General features: G+C 54.5%; 1 protein-coding gene across 5 annotated transcripts in view; it reads right to left on the bottom strand.

Moving 5' to 3' along the window:
• GNB1 (G protein subunit beta 1) overlaps positions 1–13,821 on the bottom strand; it is a 79,489-nt gene that overhangs the window by 25,096 nt on the left and 40,572 nt on the right. For 3 of the 5 annotated variants that reach the window (XM_070079416.2, XM_089301578.1, XM_070079418.2), the window contains exons 2-3: positions 13,183–13,231; positions 610–711 (exon numbers count right to left, since the gene is read on the bottom strand). In XM_070079416.2, coding sequence (XP_069935517.1) covers positions 610–666 — 57 coding nt within the window. In that variant the 5' untranslated portion in view covers positions 667–711; positions 13,183–13,231. The remainder of the gene's footprint in view (positions 1–609; positions 712–13,182; positions 13,232–13,821) is intronic. The other 2 variants (XM_070079417.2, XM_070079420.2) reach the window with 2 other exon arrangements.

The raw sequence follows: 13,821 nt of genomic DNA, 5'->3' as shown, positions 1-13,821 counted from the left end.
CAGAGTGACAGGGAGAGATCTTCCGTCTGTTGGTTCCCTCCCCAAATGGCTACAACAGCTGAGGCTGGGCTGGGCTGAAGCCAGGAGTCAGGAGCTCCACCTGGCTCTCCCTCGGGTGGCAGGGGCCCAAGCACTTGGACCACCCTCCGCAGCTTTACCCAAGCCATCGGCAGGGAGCAGCCAGAAGCAGACCCGGAGCTCTGATATGGTGCTAGCAGGGTTAGCCCACTGCCTCGCAACACCAGCCCAGGACGCGTATCTTTAAACAGCTTTGCTGTCCTCAACTTAAAAGTTGCAATCAGCGTTCAAGGGGAGCAAGGCAGCCAGCACACACTGATGTAGTGGCCATGAGATAACAGTACAAAAAGAAATTTCCGAGTTCTGAGGAAACATTTCACATAGATTCAAGTAACAAATTACACAGAAAAATAGAATCCCCGAGACAGTCCTAGGCCAAGTGTCTGGATCTATAACTGGTGTTCACTGGGCCAAGTGAGACCCAAATTCACCCTCAGCCCCCTCACTCTGTAACCACCTGTCCTGAACAGGGAACACCGGCCCCGACCGCCACACCCAGGCCACGGGACACCGGCAGCAGGCACTACGCACTCTGATTTGGTTCTTCAGCTGCTCGGCCTCCTGCCGCAACTGGTCGAGTTCGCTCATCTTCTGGCGCACGTGCTCTTGTTGTCACCTCAGAGAATCTGAGATCTGAAGAAGAAAAACACAGCACAAAACAACACTTACTCTTCAGCTGCATACACTGTGACAAGGCCTGCTAACACACGATTGAAAAATGGTGGTGGACTGAAGAGACACTGGTCAGGAAAGGTTTTCTTTAATTTATTTGACAAGTAGAGTTATGGACAGTGAGAGGGACAGAGAGAAAGGTCTTCCTTCCGTTAGTTCACTCCCCAAATGGCCGCTACAGCCGGTGCTACACCGATCCGAAGCCAGGAGCCAGGTGCTTCTTCCTGGTCTCCCATGCAGGTGCAGGGCCCAAGCACTCGGGCCATCCTCTACCGCCTTCCCAGGCCACAGCAGAGAGCTGGACTGGAAGAGGAGCAACCGGGACAAGAACCCGGCGCCCATATGGGATGCCGGTGCTGCAGGCAGAGGATTAACCAAGTGAGCCACGGCGCGGGCCTCAAGAAAGGTTTTCAGTGAAAGGTCTGGGCCTCCCACAGAACCTGAGACAGCGTTCGAAGCCCAGCGTCGCTGCTCCAGGAGACAGGCCGCAGTGGCAACGTGGCCACCCAGCACCCCGAAAGCAGTAACCAGGGACCCAGGACCAGTGGATAGATGCCCAAGTGCTCACATTGTACCCCTGAAAGGACACAAGAAAGTGTCCAGCGGTCCTCCGACTCAGGGGCAATCCATCAGTCCTCCCACCAGCACAGGCCTGGCGTCCCAGAGGCTTGGAGTCCTCTGAGGCACCGGCTGAGGCTCAGGCCCAGCACACGCCCTGCACACCCTAGTCTGGTCAGTGCTCCTGCAAACTGTCCAGTGGGACCTTGCTGTCCCCGAGAGAACGTCACAAGCCACGTGGTATTTCTTTCTTGTTTAAGATTTATTTATTTATTTGAAAGGAGAGTTAGAAAGGGAGAATGAGAGGCAGAGAGAGATTTTCCATCTGCCCATTCACTCCCCAGATGGCTGCAATGGGAAGGCTGTGCCAGGCTGGAGCCAGGAGCTTCTTCCAGATCTCCGACATGGGTGCAGGGGCCCAAGCCATCTTCTGCTGCACTCCCAGGCACGTTAGCAGGCAGCTGGATCACAACTGGAGCAGCCAAGACCTGAACCAGCACTTTAACCACTGTGCCACCACGCCAGGCCCGACAGCGGCATTTCTGACCCTGGTCTTGGCTAAGTCCATCCCAAATATGACGAAAGTATCACAAAGCTGAAGACAGAACTGCCAACATCTTTAACCACTAATAATAGAATTAGCTCCATAAGCAAATGCGCTTATGCAAAGACCTTGATTTTCTAGGTCAGTCATACAACGTAAGAAATCCACCACCACCTATTTTGTGTGAAAGTCAGAGGGGGGTCAGGACCGCGGTGCGGTAGGGTAAGCCGCCACAGCCCACACAGCTGTGCCACGTCCCTCTTCAGAGGCCGGTTCAAGACCTCACTTCCAGGGCTGACGTTGTGGCGCAGTGGGTTAAAGCCATGGCCTGCAACACGACATCCCCTGTGGGCATGGGCTCGTGTCCCAGCTGCTCCACCTCCCATCCAGCTCTGTGCTAACGGCTGAGAAAGCAGCGGAGGACGGCCCAAGTATTTAGGTCCCCACCACCCACGTGAGAGACCTGGATGGAGGTCGTTGGCAGCCCAGACCTGGCTGTGTGGCCACTTGAGGAGTGAGTCAGCAGGTGCGAGATCTCTCACTTGCTTGCTCTCCCTCTCTCTGGCCCCCCTAATCCTTTTCCTTCCTCTCTTTGTCTCTCTTTTTATGTCTTCCAAATAAATCTTTAAAAAATCCAGGGTTAACACAATATTGTTCCAGTATTTAACTAACAACAGCTGTTTGCTTTCCTGGATGTTAGCTGGATGGCACACGAACTCCGCTGCTCAAGCCTCTAGTCTCAGCCTTCCTGTCTGCACAAGGCGTTCAGAAATCAGGACATTACCCAAGTTCCAGCGCAGTGCAACCCCAACATCTCTCCTCATAAAACCACCTAGAAGTGTGTGAGGTCTTGGTGTGGGGTGGGGGAGACACCTGTGCCCCCCAGCCACATCTTCCCCAGCAGAGAAGCCTCCAGTGGCGGCTGGCGGGAGGAAGCGCAAGTGCGTGGAGCCTGTGACACGCCCACCTGAGCGCTCTCAGTCCACAGAACCCCCAGGAGAGGCCACACGGCAGGGCTGGGAGGGGGCACAGGACGGCCAAGACGCCCGTCTCTCAAGCTCGGCAGGAAGGCTTGCTTTCAGGCGCCACGGTGGAGCCGGCCTCAGGCCTCCTTGGAGGAAGGGAGCACGCAGGTAGCAAGCAGTTTGTCCTAATAAGACTCCTTAAAGGTTTCTGGTTTTCACACATAAATTCGAAGGACTGCAACGCATGAATGTTAATGTGTGAAATAATAGAAGTGCCAACAGAATACAAAGCTGCGTCGGACTGGACACAGCCCGGCCCGCGAGTCCGCCTTGCCCTCCAGCTGCCCTCACCTGTATTTTATCAGCACAAGCGTGCAGAGCCGGGGAGGAGTCACTGCAGCGGAACTTCAGTCTATGAAAAGCTGCTGGAGGGGCCAGTGCTGCGGCATAGCGGGAAACACTGCGCCTGCAGCGCCAGCGTCCCACGTGGGCCCCGGTTCAAGTCCCGGCTGCTCCGTTTCCGACCCAGCTCTCGGCTATGGCCTGAGAAAGCAGCAGAAGATGGCCAAGGCCTTGGGCCCCTGCACCCGCATGGGAGACCCGGAGGAAGCTCCTGGCTCCTGGCTTCAGATCGGCACAACCATCTGGGGAGTAAACCAGCGGATGGAAGACCTCTCTCTCTCTCTCTCTCAGCCTCTGCCTCTCTGTTAACTCTGCTTTTCAAGTAAACAGATAAATCTCTTTTTTGAAAAAAGCTGCTATGTTCCATCTTCCCAAAGTCAGTGTGAAGAAAGAACAGTGAGTCCTGTCACGGGCACTGGGCAGCTCAGCTCCTCTTTACACGCAGGGCTCACAGAACAGCGCCTCAGACTCGGGTGACGCGAAGAAGCCAGAGGCCCTGTGGCTGGGCTGGTGCTCCACACAGAGGCTCGCGTCTCAGGGTCAGGTGGGAACTCCTGACCTCGTCGGAGCTACATCTCTTCACACGTCAGAGTACAGACGACCATCGACCGCCGCAACTGCCGGGGCCAGAGACTGAGCTTCCCAGAAACCAAAGCGTTCTGAGCGCAAAGCTCCGCGGCTCCAGTGACCGGGACCAGCAACACCCGCGGCAGCCTGCTCCCTGCAGCGAGCGGCGGAGCTGGCGCCGCCCCGGTCACAGCGCCCACGGCAGCGCCCACACGTGAGCCTCAGGTCAGACTCAGTATCGACGTCTTGTTGATTTCTAAGAGCAAGGGCATTCCTGATCCTGCTAGCAAGAGAGCCAGGCTCCTGCGGACTCTCAGTCCACACACAGACCACTGGCAGACAGGAGTCTGTCGCCAGGCCCTTGAGACGTTCAACACGGAGACTAGAAAAACCACAATGCCTCACAGATCCCTCTTGCTCACTGTCTACGCATGGATTAGAACTTTAAAAACTGGTTCTAAAGTCAAACATAAAGGAGTCTTCTGCGGTGGCCTCTGCTCCCACACTGCGTGCAAGGTCCGGCCGCCCAGAGGAGGGAGGCCCGGTGGTCCTCCAGCACAGCAATGAGCCGACACGGAGCAGAGCTCCCCGGCTCCCCCCAAGCCTCTCAGCCGCCTTCTCGTGGACAGGCTCAGGCTGGGCGGTCACGCACACGGCGTCGCTGCGTCCACTCACAGGGCGCCCGTGTGAGCCAGCGAGAGCACAGGTGGCCGTGGGACACACGGGAATGGCCAGCTGGTTCTTTGCCTCCATTCGTCCTCCACACACACTCTGCTCAGCCCCACCCTCACCAACAGCCAACAGCTTCTGTGGGCCCAGGAAGCGAGGACTGACCTTTTCTGTCCACTTCTCAGTTTCAAAGCCTTTCACAGCCCTGAGTGCTGCCCATCACTAAGGACAGCCAGGAGAGCTGCGGGAACCTGGGACAATGCTTCACACAGTCAGTAAAGAGCACGCGCGTGCATGCAGTCGTCTCTATGTTTAAAAGTAACAAAAACATGCAGCTAAAAAGCCATCCTGAAAGAGCATTTCTAGTGGGATTAGCAGTCAAGCTTTCTACCCCGTCTGCAAGCGTCAGTGACAGCTCACAGGGCTGAGCGCGAGAAGCCGTACTTACATCGAATCCTGTCTGCTTTTCTCCTCACTCGCCTTGGTCCCTCGGCCTTCTGGAAACCCCATCGAGTTTCCCTCTCCTCAGGGCCAATGTCACAGCTAAGCAGGGGCCATGCTGACGCCGCGGACCTGGCGCTCATCCTCTAAGCCGGGGCCTCTGAGGCCCCACGTCTGTTCTTCCTGACCCACTTTTCCCAGAACTTCTGCTCAGCCTTCCCTCTGGAAATACTTCCCCAGAAACTCGACAGCTCAGAGCCGGGGCGTGAGCTGCACACGTGCGTGGGAGTCGCCTGGTGACACCTGCCGTGACAGGACGGAGGCGGCACATCCCTGCACTGTGGCCCTCCACGTTGACAGAGGGCACCCAGAGCCCCACAGTCATCATCACCAGCAACAGCTCTAGAGACGCAAATGCCCAAACTGGTGTGTGGGGTAAACATTATCCCAAGTTCCGCTTCTAAAACTTGTAAGAAACAGGACTTTTGGCAAATCAGCAAATCACTTTTCACTCTGTTCTGCTTACTGCAAACCAGGGATGGTGTCATCTCCATCACTTGGCTCACAGGGAAATTAAACAAGACATCGGATCAGAAAGTGCTCCGTAAGCCTCTCAGTGAGTAAGCCAAGCTCAAGGGCAAGGGCCCAGGGCACTGGAACACTCACGGGGCCCCACCAGCCAGCCGGCCACTCCTGCAACCCCTGGTCAGCAGCCATGGCACACGCTGGGCCCCTCACCCACACTGCCCTGGACAGTGGCTGCCCAGTCACAACCCTTGCTGAGCCCTGCACAAGCTACGAACAGGACGGGGACTATCAGTCCCCTCCCAGGACCAGGGTCGCAGCAGGAGGAATTCCAGTTTAATCTGCTCGTCTACCTGTCTTCCGTTCCCAAGTCCAGGTCAGTCTCCAAAACTAGGTGCAAATGCAAAGCACGGCACAAAGCCCTGAGGTCCTTCCTCCTCCACCTGCTCCCCACAGCACTGCAGCGGCACAGGTAGCAGGACAGACACACTGACACGGCCTGCTGCGCCTGGCACCTGGGAGCCTCGAGCAGCAGCGGGCAGGATACAGGCAGCGCAGGTTGAAGTCTAGTCTGAAGGAGAGCTGCCCAACAGGTAACCCAGGAGGAGCCTGGCACAGCGGTTACGACGCTGCCGAGGACGCCTGCGCCCTACTGGGGCGTTGGCTCAGCTCTGACTCCAGCTTCCTGCTCACGCACACCTGGAAGGCAGCAGTGAGGACTCAGATAGCTGGGCCCTGCCACCCAGGGGAGACCGGGATGGAGTTCTGGGCTCCTGGCTTCAGCCTGGCCAACCCCAGCTGTGGACATCAGGGGAGTGGACCAGCTGACAGAAGATGTCTGTCACTCTGCCTCATAAATGAAATCAGTCTTTGCGCAGGTGAACCAAGTGGTGGTTTCAGAGGGTGAGACCAGCACAGGCTGGAAGGGGCACAGTGCGCTGGGGCGGAGGAAGGCTGGTTCTGGTGGTGGTCAGGACACGGCACCGAGCATCCTGTACGACCTTTCAGGGGTCTCTACCGTCTAAAGTGCACAGAGATATTTAAGAGTAAAACGGTACGTCTGACACTGCTTCAAAACAACCGAGAAAGGGAGGGCATTCCGATACAGGCCCACGCAGCTCCCACCTCCCGGCAGGGATTCGAGCCCCAGCACTCCGCATCCTGCCGATGTATCCTGGGAGGCAGCAGAGGATGGCTCCGCGCCTGGGTTCCTGCCACCCACGGGCAGGACCTCCTGGCTTCTGGCTTTTTGTTTTGGCCCAACCCAGCCCTAGTATTCTGGGCATTTGGGGGGTGAACCAATGGAGGCAAGAGTTCCTTCCAATAAGCAAATACATCAACCTAAACAAAAGACAAGGATGGAAAAGGTGGGGGCACACAGAGCAGTCAGTGATGGGATGCTAATCAGTTTGGTGAATTTTCTGTTTTAACTCTCCTATGCATTTTTTTAATTGGTGGGTACTTTAGATGTGGATTCAAACTCCAAACGTGGAAGGGGTATTTGGCCTGGTGATTAAGAGGTCTACACCCCACACTGGAGAGCCTGGGCGTGGTTCCCAGCTCCTCACTCCAGTCTTCAGAGCGAGACCCTGGAAGGCAACAGTGACACCTCAATCCCTGGGTCCCTGCCACCTCCATCAGAGACCGATTCCTTGCTCTGACGTGGGCCAGCTTTGGACATTGCAGGCGTTTGGGGAGCGAACCAGTGGACGGAGCTCTGTGTGTCTGTCTCTGTCTTTCCAACTCTCAGATAAGTAAACTAAAAAAACTTTTAAGTCCAAATGTACCGAGTTTTTTTTTAAAGAACTTATTTATTTATTTATTTGAAAGGCAGAATTCCAAAGAGGCAGAGGCAGAGAGAGATATCTCCCACTGCCAGTTCACTCCCCAGATGGCTGCAACGGCCAGACCTGCGCTGATCGAAAGCCACGAGCCTGGAGCTTCTTCCGGGTCTCTCACGCAGATGCAAGGGCCCAAGGACCTGGGCCATCTTCCACTGCTTTCCCAGTGATAGCAGAGAGCTGGATCGGAAGTGGAGCAGCCGGGACTCGAACTGGCTCCTGTGTGGGATGCCAGCACAGGGCAGCAGCTTCACCCACCACACCACAGCGCTGGCCCTGTATATTATGTTTGACAATTTTTCTACAATGAACCATATTGCCATTTTAGCTTGCTGCTGCTTTTTTTTCTTAATTTGACTTGTTTTATTGATTTGAGAGACAGAGCACTCCCACCCACTGGGTCACCCTACAAATACTGCAACAAGTTGGGCTGGACTGAAATGGCAAGCCAGGAACTCAGTCCAGGTCTCCCACGGGAGCAGAAGGAACCCAACCACTCCCAGCAAGAAGCTGGAACTGGGAATGGAGTTAAGACTCAAACCAGGCACTGCGACATGGGAGCAGGTGTTCCAACCACTGCAGCAAATGCCCCCACCCCATCCCATGCTGACTGCTTTGTAGATCCAAGTCTAGTACTTTTCAAACTTGTTTGAACAACTAAAGGGTTGGTCTTGGAGCTTAAGTATCTTTTTTTTTTTTTTTTTTTTTTTTTTTGACAGGCAGAGTGGACAGTGAGAGAGAGAGAGAGAGAGAGACAGAGAGAAAGGTCTTCCTTTGCCGTTGGTTCACCCTCCAATGGGCACCATGGCCGACGCACCGCGCTGATCCGGAGGCAGGAGCCAGGTGCTTCTCCTGGTCTCCCATGGGGTGCAGGGCCCAAGCACTTGGGCCATCCTCCACTGCACTCCCAGGCCACAGTAGAGAGCTGGCCTGGAAGAGGGGCAACTGGGACAGAATCTGGCGCCCCGACCGGGACTAGAACCCGGTGTGCCGGCGCCGCAAGGTGGATTAGCCTGTTGAGCCGCGGCGCCGGCCTTAAGTATCCATTTTAAAAGTGAAAATGCTAATATTCAGGAATATTCTTTTTAAATAAAAATATTTACTTATTTGACAGAGTTACAGAGAGGGAGAGACAGAGAGAAAGGGAGAGAGGGAGAGCAAGGGGGAGAGAAGACAAAGGTATTTTTCCATCCTCTGGTTCACTCCCCAAGTAGCCCCAAGAGCCAGGGCTGACCCAGGCTGAAACAAGCTTTTCCGGTCTCCCACGAGGGTGCAGCGGCCCAAGCATCTGGGCCATCCTTGGTGCTTTTCCCAGGCCATTAGCAGGGAGCTGGATCGGGAGTGCAGGAGTCCAGCACACACACCGGTGCCCGTATGGGATGCGAGTGTTGCAGGTGGGGGCTTAACGTGGCGGGCCACCGCACCGGCCCCAGAAGTGTTTTCTCAGTTCTCTATCAGATTTCCCACATCTCGCACCAGATCTCAGTTCCCGGGATGCAGCTCACTTTCAAGTGCATCTCAGCTCTGCACTACAGCCCAGGCCACCTCCTGCCGCATGCCAGTGCCCCTCCTGGTTTCTTCCCTCCCAGAGATCCTGGCCACAAGCTGCGCAGGACTCAAAAAAAGCATTCGGTGAGAGCAGAAATCCACACATACAGGATGCAAGGATTCATGTCTTTTAAAAGTGGTGAGGACCACGAGGGTCTAACCAGGGCGCCAACTCTGGTTCCTGGTGAGTAGAGTGTGGCCTGACTCTGTTCCTTTCAACCCTAACTGTAAACTCAGCCCACAGCAGGCACCACCACCCCAAGGTGGAGAAGCTAGAAGTGTGACTCACGCCCAGCAGCACAGGAATTTCTCCTAGGTCTTGCTTTTTATTTATTTATTTAAGATTTATTTTTTATTTATTTGAAAGACAGAGTTACAAAGAGAAGTAGAGACAGAGAGAGAGGTCTTCCATCTGCTCGTTCACTCCCCAGATGGCTGCAACAGCCGGAGCTGAGCCAATCCGGAGCCAGGAGCTTCTTCCAGATCTCCCACATGGGTGCAGGCGCCCAAGGACTTGGCCCTCCTCTATTGCTATCCCAGGCCACAGCAGAGAGCTGGATTGGAAGAGGAGCAGCCGGGACTAGAACTGGCACCCATATGGGATGCCGGCCGGTGCTTCAGGCCAGGGTGTTAACCCACTGCGCTACAGTGCCGGCACCAGGTCTTGCTTTTTTTTTTTTTTTTTTTTTTTTTTGACAGGCAGAGTGGACAGGGAGAGAGAGAGACAGAGAGAAAGGTCTTCCTTTGCCGTTGGTTCACCCTCCAATGGCCGCCGCGGCCGGCGCGCTGCGGCCGGCGCACCGCACTGATCCGATGGCAGGAGCCAGGAGCCAGGTGCTTCTCCTGGTCTCCCATGGGGTGCAGGGCCCAAGCACCTGGGCCATCCTCCACTGCACTCCCTGGCCACAGCAGAGAGCTGGCCTGGAAGAGGGGCAACCGGGACAGAATCTGGCGCCCCAACCGGGACTAGAACCCGGTGTGCCGGCGCCGCTAGGCGGAGGATTAGCCTAGTGAGCCACGGCGCCGGCCCCAGGTCTTGCTTTTTAACATACAGACTGTGATCCTTGAAACTCAATCAAGTCTATTGAATATTTTAAAGATTTATTGACTTATTTGAAAAGCAGAGTTAGAGAGAGACAGAGAGACAGAGAGAGACAGAGGCAGAGAGAGACAGAGATATCTTCCATCTGCCTGTTCACTCCCCAGATGGCCATAACAGCCAGGGCTGGTCCAGGCCAAAGCTAGGAGCTTCATCTGGATCTCCCACGTGGGTGCAAGGGCCCAACACTGGACACCTTCGGCTGCTTCCCCAGGTGCTTCATCAGGGACTGCATTGGCAGGGGAGCAGACTAACCTGCAAACGGTGCCAATGTGGGATGCCAGCGCCACGGGCAGCTGCTTACCCCACTGCGCCACAGCACCAGCCGTACTGTGTCACTGAGTGGAAGCAAGGGCAGCCCATCTGCTTCCTGATCAGGTTTAGCTTCATTACGTTGGGTGCTTTCCAGCTAACTTAGCTTACACCTCTCTTCCGCCAGGGCTGTCTGACAGAAACACAGCATGAGCCACACAGGTCGCTCTGAATTTTCCTGCAGTCCTATGAAGAAGAAAAAGGTGGAGGACAATTGGCCCTCCAAATAAGACACCCGCATCCCACCTCAGAGTAGCTGAGTTCAATCCCAGCTCTGGCGCCTGACTCCAGTCTCCTGCTAACGTGCACCCTGGGAGATGGCAGCTAATGGCTCAAGCACTTGAGTCTGTTACGCATGTGCGAGACATATATTTAGTTCCTGGCTCCTGGCTTTGGCCTGGCCCAGCCCCAGCTTCTGCGGGTATTTGGGGGAATGAACCAGTACATGGAAGGTCTCTCTAAAATGAGTCAATGGTTTTTTAAAATCAATCTTATATTCTTAAAAAGTGTGAAGAAACGGGTAACATTATTCTGAATAGTTTATTTAAGCCAATATATCAAAAGTTATCTCGACATGTACGCAATACGAAGCGATGGTTACAGAGGCATTCCTCATGCACTTGCCAAGCTAAGCTGTGACATCAGTGCACACTTTACATGTGCCACGTGCTTCACAGCCACACGTGGCCAAGGCCACAGCCTCCTTAGTGGACAGCACCGCTGCAGCCTGTGCAGACCTGAGAACCCACAGAAGCTCCTCCCAACCCCACCGTCTAAAGGGGAGGACCAGGCTCTGCAGTTCAAGTGACCGCGAGAGACGAGGGGTCCTCCCGTGTCCCCGGTGTCAGCCCATCCACAGGAGCTGCAGACAGCAAGTCCCAGTGCAGCCGTTTGGGAGCGAGGCTTTACACGTGACCGGCGAGCTCACCAAACGAGTGGATCCACCCAGAGGAGACCTCACGGGGAGGTGATGGGAAACCTGAACACCACGGAACACACAAAGGCATGGGCCAAATTCCAAGCACCTTTCACAGGAAGACTTAGCCCTATCTTGCCACCTACACTCCACTATGTAAAAATCTTCTGTGTGGGGCCGGCACTGTGGTGGGTTAAGCTGCCACCTGCAGTGCCGGCATCCCATATGGGCACTGGCTCCAGTCCCAGCTGCTCCACTTCCAATCCAGCTCTCTGCTATGGCCTGGGAAGGCAGCAGAGGACAGCCCAAGTCCCTGGGCCCCTGCACCCACGTGGGAGACCTGGATGAGCTCCTGGCTCCTGGCTCCTGCCCTAGCCCAGCCCTGGCTGTTGTGGCCATTGGGGAGTGAGCCCGCGGATGGGAGCTCTCTCTGTGACTCTACCTTTTAGATAAAGAAATAAATCTTAAAAAAATTATTCTGTGTGGAACACTTACTACTACAAGCAGCAATGGCCAGCACTGGTCCAGGCTGAAGCCAGGACCAGGACCTGCATCCAGGTCTCCCACATGCATGATGGGGACAGGGGCCCAAGCACTTTCCCAGGTGCTTTCGCAGGGAGCTGGATTATAGTGGAGGAGCCGGGACTTGAACCGGCGCCCACACAGGATGCCATTACTACAGGCAGCAGCTTCACCTGCTGCCATACCACAGCACCGGCCCCTCAGATGAGTTGTTCTGAGAGTCCTCCAGGTACAAGTCTTTATATATGTGTGTGTACACGTGTACACACATTTATTGGTAAGTAATTATTTAGATAAATTATTTATGTATTTGAAAGGTAGAGTTAGAGAGAGAACAGAAAACCATCTGCTGGCTCACTTCCCAAAATGGCTCCAATATCCAGGGCTGGCAACTCCAGCCAGGACCCTGGAACTCACCTGGGTCTCCCACACATCTGCTGCTGCTTTCCCAGGGACATTAGCAGAGAGCTGGATTGGAAGTGGACAGCCAGGAGCAGCTCAAACCAGTGCCCACATGGGAAGCTGGCCTTGCAGGTCGTGGCTTTATCTGCTCTGCCAGGGCCCATGTGGGGTGCTAGTGTTGAAGGGGGGGCCCGTGTGGAAGGTGGCTTTATCTGCTCTGCCCCGGTGCCAGCCATGTTCTTTCTAAAAGCCTCTGCTGAACCTCAAGCCAATTTTCTGTGCTTTGTTACAGGAGCTCCTAGTTCCGGTTTTGTACTTAGATCTGTGATCCATGGGGACCTTCTGCCTAACGATACTGCTGACACCTGCCATGCAGTTTCCTTTTCCTTTCCCATTTGCAAGCATCTACACTTCAAGAGCTGCAGGAATGACCCAAGGACACAGCGCGCCCTCCCCCAGAGCCACCGGCAGCCAGCACTGGAGATGCCAGCTTCCCCTCCCCCTACACACACCGGAGACTCCTCAAGTCCTGCAGGCCTTACTCGAGGGTCTGCATCGGAACTGGTGCAACGAAGGTTTAACTGGAAAAAGGGTCCTCCTCCTTTGTAGTGAAAGAAGTAGCCAGAACGAAAGCCCTGGTCTGGGGCAGCGAACCTCCCTGCTGAAGCAGGAATCACCCCTCTGAGGATCTAACTGTTCTTAAACCATCTTGGGGAGTAAAAAACAGAGTGCAAAGCTGTAACAGAAACCAGGCTGCTACAGAAACAATCCCACGGGAAGACCCCTCACAGGACGCCCATGTTCCACGCCTGCGCGCTGGGGTTCAAGTCCAAGCTCTGCTTCTGGGTCCAGCTTCCTGCTGGTGCGCATCCTGGGAGGCAATGGTGATGGCTCAAGGACTTGGGCCCCTGCCACCCGTGGGGGAGGCGCCCACCTGGCCCAGCCCTGGCTGTCCCGGGCGTCTGGGGATGGAGCCACCACGGGGTAGAAGATGTGTCTGTGCCTGTTTCCGTGTCCCTCTCCCTTTCAAGTAAATGAAAATGTTTTTAAAAATATAAACACCAATGGAACTTAAGTATTGCATTTTAAAAACTGACCAGTATCAACTGTATCAAAATTACCTTAATTCAGAAGTGCTTCTGGTCTGGTCTTCAACACATGTAAATCTGTCTGCAACAAACAGAAAAGGCTATATTTGCATTGCATTCAGGTACCGATGAAACACTCCCTTTGAGAGCACTCAGAGCTACCCCTCCCACACTGCTACCATTCTCCCAACTGCTTTACTTGGTACTATTACAGTATTTTGTTTTTCAGTGTGGAAAAAAAATTGGTATCAACCTTTTCAGTTTTTATTTAATGAATGCATTTGTTCATAGATACAACTTCATAGTAGAGTGGTTCTTTCCCCCATATCCACCCTTCCACCCCAATTCTTATCCCACCTCCCTCTCCCATCTCATTGTTAGTTTGATTTTGTATACAGAGGACCTACTCCATGTCAAGCACACACCAACCATTTGCCCCCATGCACACACACAATGTACAGAGTACAGTTTGAGAACACGATCTGCAGACGATTCGCATAGTACAATTCATTAAGGACAGAGGTCCTACGTGGGGAGTAAGTGCGCAGTGACTTCTGTTGTTCCTTTAGCAATTAACACGCCTGTTTATGACATCAGTGATCACCGAGGCTCTTGCCATGGGCTGCCAAGGCTATGGCAGCCTTTTGTGACCACAGACACCATCGGTATTTG

This window comes from Oryctolagus cuniculus, chromosome 7 (genome assembly GCF_051225735.1).
Source record: "Oryctolagus cuniculus isolate XC-2025 breed Fujian yellow rabbit chromosome 7, ASM5122573v1, whole genome shotgun sequence".
Taxonomy (NCBI): Eukaryota; Metazoa; Chordata; class Mammalia; order Lagomorpha; family Leporidae; genus Oryctolagus; species Oryctolagus cuniculus.
Note: the sequence above shows the minus strand (reverse complement) of the source record. Positions and strands in the feature narration are given on the sequence as shown.